Source organism: Strongylocentrotus purpuratus, unplaced genomic scaffold, assembly GCF_000002235.5.
Source record: "Strongylocentrotus purpuratus isolate Spur 01 unplaced genomic scaffold, Spur_5.0 spur5_scaffold_8, whole genome shotgun sequence".
NCBI lineage: Eukaryota > Metazoa > Echinodermata > Echinoidea > Camarodonta > Strongylocentrotidae > Strongylocentrotus > Strongylocentrotus purpuratus.
This window is the reverse complement of record NW_022145614.1, coordinates 17,726,717-17,742,703: the sequence shown is the minus strand read 5'-3', so window position 1 is coordinate 17,742,703 and position 15,987 is coordinate 17,726,717. Positions and strand designations below refer to the sequence as shown.

Below are 15,987 nucleotides of genomic sequence, written 5' to 3'. Positions count from 1 at the left end.
AGCAAGAAGTTACCTTGCTTAGAGGCCTCACCTCATTCCAACATGGAAACTTCCAAATATTCTGTCAACTGTCATATTATATTCACGAAGTGAGGTGGTCTCTTTGTCTTTTGCATCATGGATTACCAATTCTACCTTTCAGAACAAATATACATTGACTTAGATCGACTTTAAGTTGGACGTAACCATGGCAGGTCATTCATGCCACTGTATGCTATCACCATTAACTGGCATTGGTCTCATAAAGGACATACAAATCATGGTCACAATCTACATAAATTACAATTTTTTGAATAATTCATTATTATAAAAGGAAAATATGACATCTAAAGGTGATACATCTATAACGGTGATAACAAACAGTGACACGAACAGCCTGCCATAGTTAAGTCCCACTTAAAGGCAATAAGTCTTTGTAAAACACCCCCCGATCTGACATGATTATTAATATCTTTTATTTAATACGGTAAATAAGTTGTGATAGGCGTGATAATGAAAATAATGACAGATGTATTACAAAAAAAAAATTAAAATACAGTACTAGCAATTAAAGGAAAAAGGGCATATCAGGTTGGGTAGTTTTTAGAGATGTACGAGGTATTTACCCAGTCGAGTGTTAGTGAACATAAAGAGAGAGAGAGAGAGAGAGAGAGAGAGAGAAGGGGGAGGGGTTGGGTGAACTTGGAAGGTGATATCACACTTCTCCACATCCTTTCCCAGTTGCTAGGGACCATTGGCCATTGGCCCCGAAAAATGACAGTACCCTTTAGTTAATAGACCCATCCAGGGTTGAATTCTTGGGAGAAGGAGGGACAGCCCGGATACGTCTGTACTCCACTTTTCGGCTTGGCTGAAGTGGACCATTGGGTGTAACATTTATTTGCTTATCACAATTATACATGTATCTTAATTGCCCCTCCCCTCTTTTACAAAATTCTGGAGCCTCCCATTCCATCTTTAACACGCCACTAAACTGAACAACCTATTCTAGTTTGACTACTGGATTGACAGTACCTATTACGAGTTGAGAAACTTACTCACTAAAGAACATTTTCTTTTAAGATCAGCAACGCCTTACATGCTTTTACTTTATTTGTCATTTATCTGTAACATAATTGCTCCACATTATATTAACAAAATATTGCAATATGTTCTCTACGTGATACAGAATGTAAGCGGTTTGCGCAAGACCAATCCGACTCGTCACATCTGCATGGTGGGATTGCGCAATACTTATTAACATGCATGAAAACAGGAAAGGAATTACCAAAGACCTGCGGTGCTGACACATTCTATTGTTCAAGATGAATGTTAGAACGGAAATGGTATAATCCGCAAAATAACACTTCTAATATATATGGGGCAAGGCAGAGAGAGGTGGGGGGGGGGGGGACACTTTGCACCCCAGACGATCCTGTGGTAATTATGAAAGTAAGGCAAGACATTAATACAATATTTGATCCATCACGGAAACGATGGTGCAGGATTTGGTTCGCCACCCCCGTTTTTCATGCTGGGAAAAAATATCTATTACCCCCTACCCAAATATAGAGATAGCAGTGGACAATGGCTTACATATTTCATTTTTCTTCCAAGATCATGGGCGATTGAGGTAAATTTCCTACATCTTTTTTTTATCAATGTCTGGATACGCCACTACGAGGGTGTATTTCCTCAGGAAGTCACTCGTATAGTGGTCTTTGTATGACGATGACAAAAGGCTGTATGCGGCAGTAACATACTGATGCACGTGAGTAGACACCCCCATCTTCCTAAAAAATAAGAAAAATATGATGATTCATACCTATTCGCATATAACTATATTGTAAGACATGGCATATATGCCAGCTATAGCTCTCGAATCTGTCTACCAGCAAGACCAAGAGGCAAGAGCCGATGAGTTCAGGATGAAACTTATAATTACATACTCGGGAGCAAAACAAGATTTTTTTCAGATTTCAACCCCTTAAAATGCTATCGAGGCACGTAGTAGAATCGGAAATGACTCATAATATACACTTAAGAGAGAGAGGGAGAGAGAGAGAGAGCGGAAACAGGAGGCCTACTAGCCATTCAAATAGAAGTTGGCCCCTCTCCCCTCTCCCAAATGTTTTAATCTTTAAACAAAAGAAAAAAAATTTGGAGAGATAAGCCAATCAAATATAATCAGGGAATTATTTAAAATGCAAAATACTTTGAACATTTCCCAATGAGCGGGAAGCGTCGATGGTGCTCGATCTGTATGGTTTAAAGACAAAGACTATGGATTGATTTAAAATCGAGAGTACGATATTGAAGTGGCGTGGGTGTTGGTGACTACCCCTCCCCCTCCCCCACTCACCACGTTGAATAGGTTATCTATGACGTATTTCAATGAGTGAATCTCTGAAAACACGCCCTTAAATGTTTGTAATTCCCATCTTGCTATTGCGCACGCGCGGGAAAGATTCTGGTCAACTCTGCATGTCAAGCCGTTGTCACTTTTTAAGATGATTTCGTGATCGTGTCATAAAATTATTGAAAATAAAGTCAATACATGATTGCCGGGATTGGGACTTCTTCATTATCGTGACATACTTTGTTCTTGAATGAGGTCAGTGTATACACATTACGACTGCCGAGATTGAGATTTTAAGAGCATAGGCACATTTGAAATGCTCAATCAACAGCCGCCGACATAGCAGTGGGAATGCATTTTGAACTACGTTGGCAGATTTGAGAATCCTTGGTAAGGTATGAATACTGTATGTTAAGTAGTTATTTCATGTATTCACGAGTCTGGCCTTTTCTTTGACAAGACATAAATATTCATGTTTATACTGCATCTCTGTTCATTTTGTTCACACAATATTTCATTTTGGATGGCATACGTTATTTTGTTTTATTTGTTTTTATTTTCATTTCATTAAAGTAATTCTGATACATAATAATGTTCGTATACAGGTCCGTATTAGTGGTGTAGGGGGGGGGGGGGTGCATTTATTATATGAGGTGAACCATTTTGAGGACGCGAAGTGCCCGAGCAGGGATAGGGTGTGGGAAGGGGGTGTCCCTTTGGGCATTTTTCTGTCTGAGATTCAAGTTTTAGGTACATTTTTTAACACCAACACGGCACGCTTTATCTCAATTGAATCTGGAGCAAGCCCATTATTAATGCGGGAGTTCTTCTTAGTGATATTAAGTTGATTTTAATACAAAACGAGATTTGAAAAAAAGAGATAGTGCCTTTTACATTTTATTCCAGTCAATGCCAATACTGGCTTTTAGTTGGCTATTTCGTGTTGGTTATAATACGCACCACCAGCCGGCCCGTGTATTGTCATTATCAATTAATTAATTAAATAACGGTCACCGTATTTTTATTTATTTCAGGTTCTAAAAGGGCACTAGAAATGTCTTAAATAAGAATGAGAGCAAATAAAACATGCACTTTTAAGACATTTCCGGTCTTAAAAAAGAACTCAACTATCCCTTTAACGTGGGTGCCCCACGTTAACATAATATTGCAACGATGTTCACTTAGTGATGCAGAATGTAAGCTGATTGCGCAAGACCAATCCGACACGTCACATCTGATGGTGACATTGCGCAATACCTACTGAACATGCATGAGAACAGGATTTGGATTACCAAAGACCTACGGTGACGACACATTATATTTTTGAAGATGAATGTTAGAACGGAAAGTGGTAATATCCGCAAATAACACTTACAACATTTAGCGGGCAGGGGGAAGGGGAGGGGAGGGGGGAGGGGGAGGGGGGGGGGAGGGCGGGGCTGCGACCCAGACAATCCTGTGATAATTCTGAGTGTAAAGTAATAGAATAATAAAATATTTGATTAATCACGCGAAAAGAGGGTGCAGAATGGATTTAATACGCCCCCTCCCCATTTTAAGGCTCATAATGTCAATATAAAAACCCAAATATTCTTGATGGCTGTGGACGTCTGAACATGAAGGACAAAAAAAGCACTTGTCTCACTTTCCTTCCGGGAGTGTGTCTTCATTCAGACAATGGTCATTTGGACAACTAATCCCCCGGAAAATTACCCTCTAGAACGATTAACCCATGTGGACAATTACCCCCCGGAAAAATTATTATCAGGGTGGACTTCCCCTTTAATGAATAGGGGGGGGGGGGGAGGGGCTTTGAAAGGGTTTTTTTTCAAGGGGCGGGAGGGAGGGGGTAATTGTCCACCATATAGCTCCGTTTAGTCTCATTTCACAACGCCCCCTATCGTCAGAGTCAGCAGCCTAATATGTTAGCCTATGGAATTTTACCTAATGAAATTTGGGGGGGGGGGGGGGGGGGGGGGGGGGGAGGGTCGTGATTGTCCGCGGGTGGTGATTGTCCTATGCCTCTCATAGCAGTCAATATATCTATAATATATGGCTGGCTTATTCTTACGCTTGTAAAAGGGAAGAAGAAAAAAAACTGCGAAATAACTTAATAATAGGCGATGAAATAGGGCAACGGGTTTGCATTGAATATGTTATTATTTCTATAAAACAATATATATATATATATAACCTTACATGAAACATGAAGTGGACATTATAAAAATCCTAACCCTACCCTAACCCTAAAACCTAACCCTAAACCTAAAATTTACCCTAACTCTAAACCTAATCCTAACCTTAGTGTCTACTTAATGACTCATTTTTTCACTCCAAATGTCTCTCCAATGACGCCTTTAGTACATTACATATATAGAGAGAGATATATAACCAAATTGGGCCTTCTATGAGAAATAAACGCCAAATTGTCCTCCTAATGACAATGTCTACTTAATGACTAATTTTTCCACTCCAAATGTCTCTCTAATGACGCCATTAGTAAAATATAAATACAAATTGTTATTTCTTCCCTCGGTAAATCATACTGTTGGTTATGTTTTACTCTAGACGACGTAAGGTGAAGAGCACGATTTGGAGGATGGAACGTGAGAGAGGTGGACAGCGGGTTGATTACCATGGTGGAAGAGGAAGAGGGGGGCGAGGGGGCTCCTACAGTGCTGGAGCTGAAGGAAATGGGTGAGCCGCAATTTCAAATGACCTCTGATACCTCAATCACACTGACAACACCGACTCCAGAAGGACAATAGAACACCAACATTATGATAGACGCATAGAAAGCATACTACACTGAATGGTCAAGAATTTAGTTGTTCGAAGTCGGTTGCGGACGGTTTGACTGAGGTATAAATGAAGCATAAAACGCAAAATGGATTTCCAGAAAATGGTTACAGACCTTTATGAAAGTGACTTTTATTTTTATAAAGAACTTTTGGGACAATTGCCGACATTGTTATTCCCACGTCACAGAAAAAAACTAAACGTTTGCGAGCCTTTGTACAACCAAAGCATATTATTGATTATCTCTTGGTGGTGTTCCTTTTTCTGAAATGATCAAATGTTTTTAGAAAATATAGGCTTACATGGGAAAATATGTAAATGGATACATATTGCATATGTAGCTAAATAATTAATAAATTTGTTAGTATATTGTAAAACAATACTCGGTTGTTTCCTACAATAAATTGCTCACGTCATAGTGATCGACATATGACTAAGCTAAAGATGGTAAGGAAATTATTTGTACGAAAAACTCCTTGAAATACATTATTTTGTTGCATGAACTTGTGATATATTTCAAACCCATATTTTTGACAATTTACGAACGCAATATTTAAAATCTGGAATGTTTCAGTGGTAATTTCACCAAGAAATTATAAGTTATAATGACTTTAATGTTCGTTGTAAAATGTAGGAGCGAAATGTATATGTTCATAATAACATTAGGAAATTGGTATGCCTTACCCAAACAGTCATAAATTTGCAGTTGTACCATACATTCTTGTGAAATTCACATCGAGTTGCAGGAGACACTGCTACAGCATAGCATACAAAGTTTTATTGAGGACAGTTTTGTACTTTTGATATTTTGCTAATTAATATCTCCTCGCATTTGTTTGGGTATACCCTGTATTGGACTAAGGAACATGAGAAAAAGGATGAGCACAAGAAGCTAAGTTCAAAGAGGAAGTTGAAGTTGTTCACACATCTTTCATGAATAACAATATATAAAACATGTAGTGAGAAGTTTGCATTTTTCATAGCTTTGAAATATCAATAAACGACTGATATTTTATCATAAACCAACAGTTTCTGGAGAGGATATACAATTGACTTTTCATTATTTTGATAACGTAGAATATAAACTTTAATGATTACTTGTGTTTGCTCTTTATACATTTTTCAAAAATGTAGGGATCGGCGCAGCGAGCCTCACCACAACCAAGCGAGGGGCCCTCGTGTGATTTATCCAGTAGGCTATAAAAAATTAGAACAGCTCCTGTCTAAAGACCCTGACGACGCAGTACAAGAGTTAGGTTCTCTCAAGCAAGGTCTGGGCAAGCTTCTAGAAATGACGGATATACGCTATGACGTGATATCGCTGTTGTTTCAGGTCTTTCATCATGTCTGTCAGGCGCAGGTGTCCAATGAAACTATCAACATGCTGTTAGATATGCTCGGAAGGAAAAAGTTCATCAGCAGACATCTAACAAGCCATCTTTTTGCGATGAGGACCGAGACAAGCCAGACCAAACTGCGGGTTATGCCTAGATGCATTCATGACATCGCAAATGTCCTGTCAGAGCTACAGCAACGCCTTCCAAGTTACTTGACAGATGTTGGAGGTGCTGCGTCACTCCTTGAAGATGCTGTCAGATACGCAGGGAAAAGGAACATACTTGTCGATGAGAGGATTCAAGAAGAGGTACGCCAACTTGTGAAATTTAATGAGACAATCCAACAGGAAAGAATGAAGAAGCCACGTACGGCCATCGAACCCACAACACCTCCTCCAGATAATTTCCGTGAGCACAGTGTGTTTCCAACCTCTAATGAACTGACAGATAATTCTCTTCGTCTTTACCTTCGAGCAAACATTACGAAGGGAAAGTATGAAAGTGTTGAACATTATCTTGACGTCCAATTTCGTCTTCTTCGAGAAGACTTTGTCCGCCCACTTAGAGAAGGCATTAGTGAGTATAAGATGACAACAGCTCGACCAGGGAAACGAGACATACGCTTCCAAGACATCCGTCTATACTATGATGTAACATTAGACGAACCACTGTACTCACAAAGTGGAGTTACGTTTAGGATTCACTTCGATGAGTCTAAACTCAAAGGCGTTCGATGGGAATCTTCGAAGCGACTGATCTATGGTTCACTCGTCATCTTGTCACCTGATGATTTCAAGACCCTCGTCTTCGGCACAGTTGCAAACCGAAAGCCTGAGGATTTGGCTAAAGGCTTCATTGAAATCAAGCTCGAGAGGGACGAAGAAATTGCAGAGATCTTCACTGAAAAGACATTCATCATGGCAGAATCTTCAGCATACTTCGAAGCTTACCGACATGTCCTGAGCCGCATACAACATGTCACTGAGCAGTCAATGCCCCTAACTGATTACATCATATCAGCATCAAGAAATGTTCGTCCACCTGCCTACATCCGGAACAATCGCTCCGTTGAATATGACCTATCATCCATCGTCTCTGATGATGTTCCAAACGCAAAGCAAACCGCAATGCGTATGAAGACCGTGATGATTCTCGATGATCACGAATGGACAAGACTAGGGAACACTGGTCTTGACGAGTCCCAGCTTAGCGCAGTGCAAGCAGCACTTACTCAAGAGATGGCGGTTATTCAAGGCCCACCTGGCACTGGAAAAACCTACATCGGGTTGAAGATAGTTCACACTCTTCTCGAAAACAAGCGCATTTGGAAAGAAGGTCAAGTTTTAGGACTGGCCGGACCCACATGCCGTGCAAACAAACCAATCCTACTCGTGTGCTATACAAACCATGCTTTAGATCAGTTTCTGGAAGGAGTTGCAACTTATAAAAGTGAAGGTATCGTGAGAGTTGGTGGCCGAAGTTCTAGCGAGGCTCTGAAGCGGTTCAACCTCAATTCACTCAGGAGCTCAAAGCTTCGAGAAGAGACACCCCGCCACGTGCGACGTAGAATTTGGGAGGTTCATGGAGAAATCGAAAGTCTTGGGAGAGAAGTCAAAGGCCTTCAGGACAAGATTAACCATACGAAGAAGGGACTTCTCCATGAAAGAGTACTCATGAAGCACATGACTGACGCACAAGAAAGAAGCCTCAACCAAGGGAATGTCTATGCAGTAGGTGGCCAGTCCCTTATCGTCCATTGGCTCCTTGGTAATATTCAGATGAGATGTCCACCTGAGGAGCTTGATGTTCCTGAAGATATCGGACTAAAAAATGAAGACGAACATGACGAAGGAGAAGAAGAGCTCGATATCTTAGAGGAGGCTGATCTTCTTGAAGAGATGAGACACCTGGAAGTTGACGACCAACGAAGTACAATTTTCACAGGCGATGCGAATGCCAACTTCGATGATGACACTTTGGCTTTCCGACTTAACGATCTTGACAACTTGGAAGCGGGAGGGTGGCAACAAGACCGACGGCAACTCAGGAAAAGGAAGCACAACTTGGAGAGAAAACTCAGGAGTAATGAAAGAATGTCCGACCAAGAAGTAAACGCCGTTAGGGATGTTTGGGGTCTTGAAGAAGGAAAGCGATGGAGATTATACCGATATTGGGCTCATTTACATCGCCACGAATATTATCTTCAGCTCGTTGTTATGCAACGGCAATTCACAAAAGTTTGTCAGGAGCTACGCGAGGCACGCAGTCAAGAAGATTTTGAGATCCTCAAAAGTGCCTCAGTAATTGGAATGACAACAACTGGAGCTGCCAAGTTTCATATGCTTCTTCAGAGAATCCAGCCGAGGATTATGGTGGTCGAGGAAGCTGCAGAGGTCTTAGAAGCCCATATTGTGACAGCATTGACTGAGTCATGTCAACATCTCATATTGATTGGAGATCACCAACAACTTCGGCCAAGTCCTACGGTCTTCAAATTAGCTACGCAGTATAACCTGGACATATCTCTGTTTGAACGTATGATCAACAATGATGTACCTTACCAGCGACTGGTTCTACAACATAGGATGAGGCCTGAAATTTCCCGACTCATGAGAATGGACAGATTGTACCCATCTCTAAAAGATGACGACTCTGTGAAGGGGTTCGACGATATCCTGGGGGTTACGAAGAACATCTTCTTCCTTCATCATGAAATGGAAGAAGATTCTGTGGATGAAATGAAGAGTCACTCCAACATTCACGAGGCCAAGTTCTTGGTAGGACTTTGTAGGTACTTCTTGCAGCAGGGCTACCTTCCAAATCAGATCACCATATTGACTACCTATTCAGGTCAACTCTTTGCCTTCAAGAGGAGAATGAAAAAGATTGACTTTGAAGGTGTCCGAGTTGCTACAGTTGACAACTTCCAGGGAGAAGAAAACGACATAATTCTACTCTCTCTCGTTCGCAGCAACAAGGAGGGAAGTGCTGGATTCCTGAAGATCGACAATAGAATCTGCGTAGCGCTCTCGAGAGCAAGAAAGGGTCTGTACTGCATCGGAAATTTCAAACTCCTCGCACAACAAAACCCAACTGGGCCAAGCTTGTGGAGGGAAATCGTGAAGGACGCTGAAAAACAAGACACCATCGGAAAATCCCTTGTACTCCAGTGCAGAAATCATATTAGGACACAAAATGAGGTTTCAAGTGAAGCGGATTTTGCAAAAGTCCCAGAAGGCGGTTGTTCCGTACCATGTGAGGCACGTCTTACATGTGGTCATGTTTGTAGAATGCCATGCCACCCTGCCGACATGAAACATGAAAAGTACAAGTGCTGTAAAAAGTGTACTCAGACAATTTGCCCCTTAGGTCATCTATGCATGAAACAGTGCTACCAGCCTTGCGACACGCAATGCAAAAACCCTGTCGACAAGACACTGTCTTGTGGTCACTTCCAGAAAGTGCCTTGCTACAAAAGCAGCTCAGAAGTAGTTTGCGAATCTCCATGCAGCAGAAGACTGAATTGCGGGCATCAATGCAAGGAGCCGTGTGGCAAGAGCTGCACAACTGCCTGTGACGAAATGATTCGTCGGTCTGACTTTCCTTGTGGCCATAATGTCCTCGCCAAATGCTCTGCCGGTCCTGAGTCCTGTTCGAAACCATGTAATACGATTCTGAGTTGTGAACATCCATGCAAGGGTTCATGCGGCGAGTGCCGCCAAGGACGTCTTCATGTATTCTGCCGAGAAAGATGTGATCGTACACTCATTTGCGGTCACCCATGCCGGTCGACATGTGCGGCAGATTGTCCACCATGTTCAAGGAAGTGCGAAAACAGATGTCAACATAGCAAATGCAAGAAAAATTGTGGAGAACCTTGTGTCCCGTGTGCTGAAAGGTGCATATGGCGATGTCAACATTTTCGTTGTGGGGCACAATGTGGAAAACCATGCGACAGACGTGCGTGTGATGACCCTTGTACACTCTTGCTGAAGTGTGGCCACCCTTGCATTGGACTCTGTGGCGAACCATGCCCCAAGAAGTGCAGAATCTGTGATAAGGAAGAAGTAACAAGGATCCTCTTTGGCGGCGAAGACGACAATGATGCTCGGTGAGATTTAATTTTTCACATTTTTTGCACATACATGAAGTAGAAAGATTTTAAGGAGGTTGGGTCATAAATATGTCACAAGTCCTTAGATTTATGTTCATCTATAAAAGAAAACTGAAAATATCTAGTGACAAAGTTTTGGTAGCGAAAGGAAGAACATAAAGTGCTAATTGGAAGAATGAGATGCAAATGCTTGACAGTTTCGATAAGCATTAAAAAAAAATATATACAAAAAGGTACGATAATAACCAATGACGATATAATATACAAATCATAATTACTTGTGGCAAAATTTTTCAGATTTCAAAGATTTAAAGATAAAGACCAGTTCTGGTCATGCGATTGCATGGTGAAAGAAACGTTGTGGAATCGATCAGAAAAGGTTGATCATCTAGCATAAGTAGTTTTGGTGTGTACTGCAAGGTTCTGGATTCATCAAAATGATAGGATATTTGGCCCAGTCTTCGTAAATTTACAAGCACTGTACACAGAAAGATGTATATGGGACTACGCACACGTGCGCGACACGTGCGTTTATCTCTCACACACCAATAGATAAACTAATTTACCAAATATATCAATTAGTAGGCGGTTTCCCAGCAAAATTTGTATCATCATGTATTAGTCAAAACATATTCTTTCACATGATTGGTAATAAGAGCTTCCATTTCATTTTTTGAAATTGGGGCGTTTCCAATACTGGTCTTTACCTTTAACAATAATATTTTTTCTTAAGTCTTGACAAATGAATGGAAATACATCAGTCACGCAAATAAGACGGTACGTCCATTATCATCTCTACTGTTTCAGGTTTGTGGAGTTAGAGGACTGTAAGCACGTGATTAAAGCGGATGCCCTGGACCAATGGATGAAGACGGAGAGTGGAAACAAGGACAAATCAGGGGCGATCTCCATCAAGGTAGCCAAGAATTGTTTGTCGTTAAATTTTGTTTTACAGTTTTGCTGTTTTGATAAAAGGAAATTTGTGACGACTTTTCATTTCTGTTTCGACACATTTTTAGAATAATAAGAGGTTGTCTCCTTAGTCTGATATACACTGTTGGTCATAATGGTGGAATAATTATTTTTACCCCAGTTTAGGGAAGGATTTAAAAAAATTATTTATTTATAATAGATCTAGATAATGGCATACATTCTCAGATTTTATTGAATATTAATTTGCGAGTGTTTGTTTTGCGTGACTGCTAAATCATATGTGTGCTACTATGTTTATCAGCTAGGGAACCTACGTCCTTAAATCATAATTGACAGTAATGAGGATTAATGCCTCACAAAAGGGCACTAATATAGCTGATCGACACGATTTTTTTATCCTGGGGCCTCACAGTAACGAGGCCATTGCTTAGCCCCTGAATCATGACTGTACGCAGTGTTTGCTTGGGTACGCGGCCGCCCCCACAAATCCCCCAAAACGAAGAAAATGCAATAAATTGTCAAAAATTCATTACATTTTTCCCCGGCCCCCAACAGGAAAAATTCTTCTGTGTGGCCATGCCTTGAACCATAATGCATGGCCCTACAGATGAATTCTTCCTGTTGGGGGCCGGGGGAAAATGCAATGAATTTTTGAGAATTTATTGCATTTTCTTCGTTTTGGGGGATTTGTGAAAGGGGCCGCGTACCCTAGCAAACACTGCGAACAGTCATGATTCAGAGGCTAAGCAATGGCCTCGTTACTGTGAGGCCCCAGGATAAAAATCGTGTCGATCAGCTACATATTACTGCCCTTTTGTGAGGCATTAATCCACATTACGTTCAATTATGACTTAAGGACGTAGGTCCCTTAGCTGATTAGCATAGTAGCACACATATGATTAAACAGTCACGCAAAACAAACACTCGCAATTAATATTCAATAAAATCTGAGAATGTATGCCATTACCTAGATCTATTATAAATAAATAATTTTTTTAAATCCTTCCCTAAACTGGGGTAAAAATAAATATTCCACCATTATGACCAACAGTGTATTTCACGTGATCTAATCTATCATTTCCCAATGCTCCAATAAGAAAATAAGGGAAACGCTTTCGGCGGTCTCGCCTGCATTACGCAATTCGATATGATGAAAAATTGAGGTTGGAACATTATTTATAGGCAGGGTGGCCCATTAGCAGGCCCCCCAAAATGAAATCCTCTGAATATAATCAGCATTTTGAAGTGAATATTGATCAAGAATCATCAGAAGAATATTTACTATTAATTGTACCAGGATCGATAACTTGAATGAAATATGAACAAATTAATTAAACAAAAATGATTTATTAATTTTCATATTAAGTTGTGAAAGCATACATGTAAATCAAGTCTACTGACCGAAAATGACCTTTGACTTTGTGACCTGGAATTTGTGTCATATGATTTGTGATACTTGATAACCCTTGGGTACAAGTTTCATGGAATTTGAACAAATTGTTTTGAAAATATGCTAAAAATTCAAAATCTTGATGTTAATGCCACAACAAAGTCTAAGTATGTTGACCTTAATGACCTTTGACCTTAACTAAGTGACCTGAAAATCTATACTCACATGTTTGGGGATACTTGATGACCCTATAGTCCAAGTTTCATTGACTAAGAACTTATACTTTCAAAATTATATTAAAAAATCAAAGACTTAACCTTAGGTTAAGTTTTTGATGATGATGCCACAACATAGTCCAAGACTGTTGACCTAAAATGACCTTTGACCTTAATTTTGTGACCTGAAATTCTACTCACATGATTGGGGATACTTGGTAACCCTATAGTCCAAGTTTCATTGACTAAGAACTTACAGTTTAAAAATGATATCAAAAACTGAACCTTAGGTTAAGTTTTTTGATGTTGACGCCGCCGCCGCTGCCGCCGTCACCGGAAAGCGGCGCCTTTGTCTCGCTTTTTGCTACGCAGGCGAGACAAGAACGAGTTTGAAATAGTTGAAAGTAGTCTGAAGATGACAATGTCAATATAGATTCCTTTTTGTAAACGTAATTATATGCTACATTTAAGAGGAATCAAAAGGCAATGCTTCATCAAACTAAGCCATTTCAGAACTGTGTTTGATTCCTTTGACAGCTGAAAGAATGTCCATGGTGCAAAACTCCGATCAGACGCAATCTGCGATATGGAAACCTCGTCAAACAAGCACTGAATGACATCAATGCCGTTAAAAGAAATATCTTCGGCAACGAAAGCACAATCCACTATCTCCGTCAGAACCTACAAGAAAAACTTCGAGAAGTTGAGATCATGGATATGTTCATGGCTATTCATGAGAAACTGTTCCTTCAAACGATGGATGCCCGCCGCTTCTACGACATGGTCAGTTCGACGTCTGCGTTGAGCCATGGACAAATCACCGCTTTGAAAAATAGAGTCTGTTTTCTGGAGGAAATGAGAGACGTGGCTAAAGAATTGCAATCGCTGCGATCTCCATCCCTAAATCAGCAGTACGTGAATCAGATGAAGAGTGAGGTAGTTGGCATGCAGACTTGGTTGTGCCAGGAGCCCATCAACAGGATGTCCCAGCAGCAGACCGATGACGCCAACAGGGAAGCAAAGAGGCTCCACCTAGCCCTGAATTTCTTCCGGATCCTGGTCGAGGAACCAGTTGCTCGTGACAGAGCCAGCGAAGAGGTTAAGGCCGCCGAGCTTCAACTCTTTGACGGGAAGGCTTTGACTGCCCAGGGAGCAGATCAAGTCAAAAGTCTACTCAAGAAGATCGTTTCCAAGTCCGGTGGGTTGGGAATTAGCGAGAAAGAGAGGAAGGATATAGTCGCCGCCATAGGTCTGACCCAAGGTCATTGGCATAAATGTCCTAGGGGGCATGTCTACGCCATTGGGGAATGTAGTGGGGCCATTCAGATGGTCAGTTGCCCTGAGTGTGGTCTAGAAGTTGGGGACACATATTACCGTCTGACAGAGGGGAATATGGCTGATTCAGAAATGGACGGGGCGCGACATTCAGCATGGTAAGAGGAAGCTAATAATACGGGGAATTTTGACCAGAATAATTTACATTATAATTAAAAGTCTTAAGCTGTACAATATTTCATGTATCGTAGATAGCTTTCCTCCTTCTTTCTCCGATATCCCTCTTATTCAGTTTAAATATATAAGATGTTCGGCATTTCAATACCAGTTGTCGACAGGTATACCGTCGAACATTATATGAAGTAGAAGCCAACTACACCTTCTTTGTCGTGCTGATGTAAAGAAAAAAAAATAATATGAATTTAGTTATTTGAAATGTTTTTTTTGTGTGATTTCGTCCGCGATTATTTTAATCAAGAATCCAGAATACAGTAACTGTTCAAAGTGAAAAAAACTTAACGATTGTTGCTTTTAAGTACAAAACAATGAAGCATTCAAATATCAAAACACAATGTATATATCATACGGGACTTTTTAGTAAATGTATCGATAGGATTGCTATTTGAATCATTATTCTCATGATATTTCTACCAGTGTACTATACTGCTTCACATTTCAAAAAGTACATGTAAAAGCTTTATATTAAACGACTCTCTGCGATGTGTTGAATGAATTAATAAATAATAAAAAATTGACCAATGGCAACCTGTATATGGCGATATTAAATAGCATGTTTCTCATATGCCCTTTCCTCATTTATATTATTCAAAAATTATTTTTGTTGTTGTTGATATAACCATTTCAAATATTGATGATACCAGAAAGAACTATTAGTCGAATGTCATATCAAGATATTTTCATTTGTAATAAAAATAATTGGACAAAAGTTCAAAGTCAAACGGTACACATAACATGGAATCACCTTATAGTTCATTGAACTATAAAATAACAAGACAAGAATTAAAAAAAAACATTGAACTGATGGTATTTGCACGGTCAATATAGACATTCGTCATCCTCACGTCACATCCATTTTATTAAACTTATTACATGTTATAACAACTGTTATAAGCTACTGGAATCGTTGCATTTGATTGGCTATGAGCATCTCTTCTTTTGCTATTTTGATCGTATATTGTATAGGATTTCCCGGCCAAATTCGCGAGTTTGTCATTAAAATTAATTTGTCTTGCGTTCAAATTCGACGGTTTTAGTGCTGTCGGGTATATCTCGGGTTTATATTCCTTTTTCTAGATTTCAAATCTATGAAGTTTTCGTTAGAATCTATGTATGTGTCATTCAAATTAATGAACAAAGTGCTTCTTTCGCTATTTGGTCATTCGATTTAGCGCAACACGATTTCATAACATCGCGACGGTGTACTTCTAGCATTCTAATTCATTTGTAGCATTCAAATTAGCACTTTGTGCACTAAAATTAATGGTCAATATACATTTCTCGTTTATTACACACTTTTTATAGCTCATTCTTTTTCTTTCAAGATATTTTTTTCATGTGTATTTCAT

General features: G+C 40.0%; 1 protein-coding gene across 1 annotated transcript; it reads left to right on the top strand.

Moving 5' to 3' along the window:
* Nucleotides 1–2,528: 2,528 nt before the first annotated feature.
* Nucleotides 2,529–14,654, top strand: LOC115920342 (NFX1-type zinc finger-containing protein 1-like). The gene is made up of 5 exons (XM_030975969.1): nucleotides 2,529–2,733; nucleotides 4,907–5,035; nucleotides 6,272–10,585; nucleotides 11,396–11,504; nucleotides 13,664–14,654. The coding sequence occupies exons 2-5, from the start codon at nucleotides 4,938–4,940 to the stop codon at nucleotides 14,561–14,563; spliced, it is 5,421 nt and encodes a 1,806-aa protein (XP_030831829.1). The 5' UTR covers nucleotides 2,529–2,733; nucleotides 4,907–4,937; the 3' UTR covers nucleotides 14,564–14,654.
* Nucleotides 14,655–15,987: the final 1,333 nt, after the last annotated feature.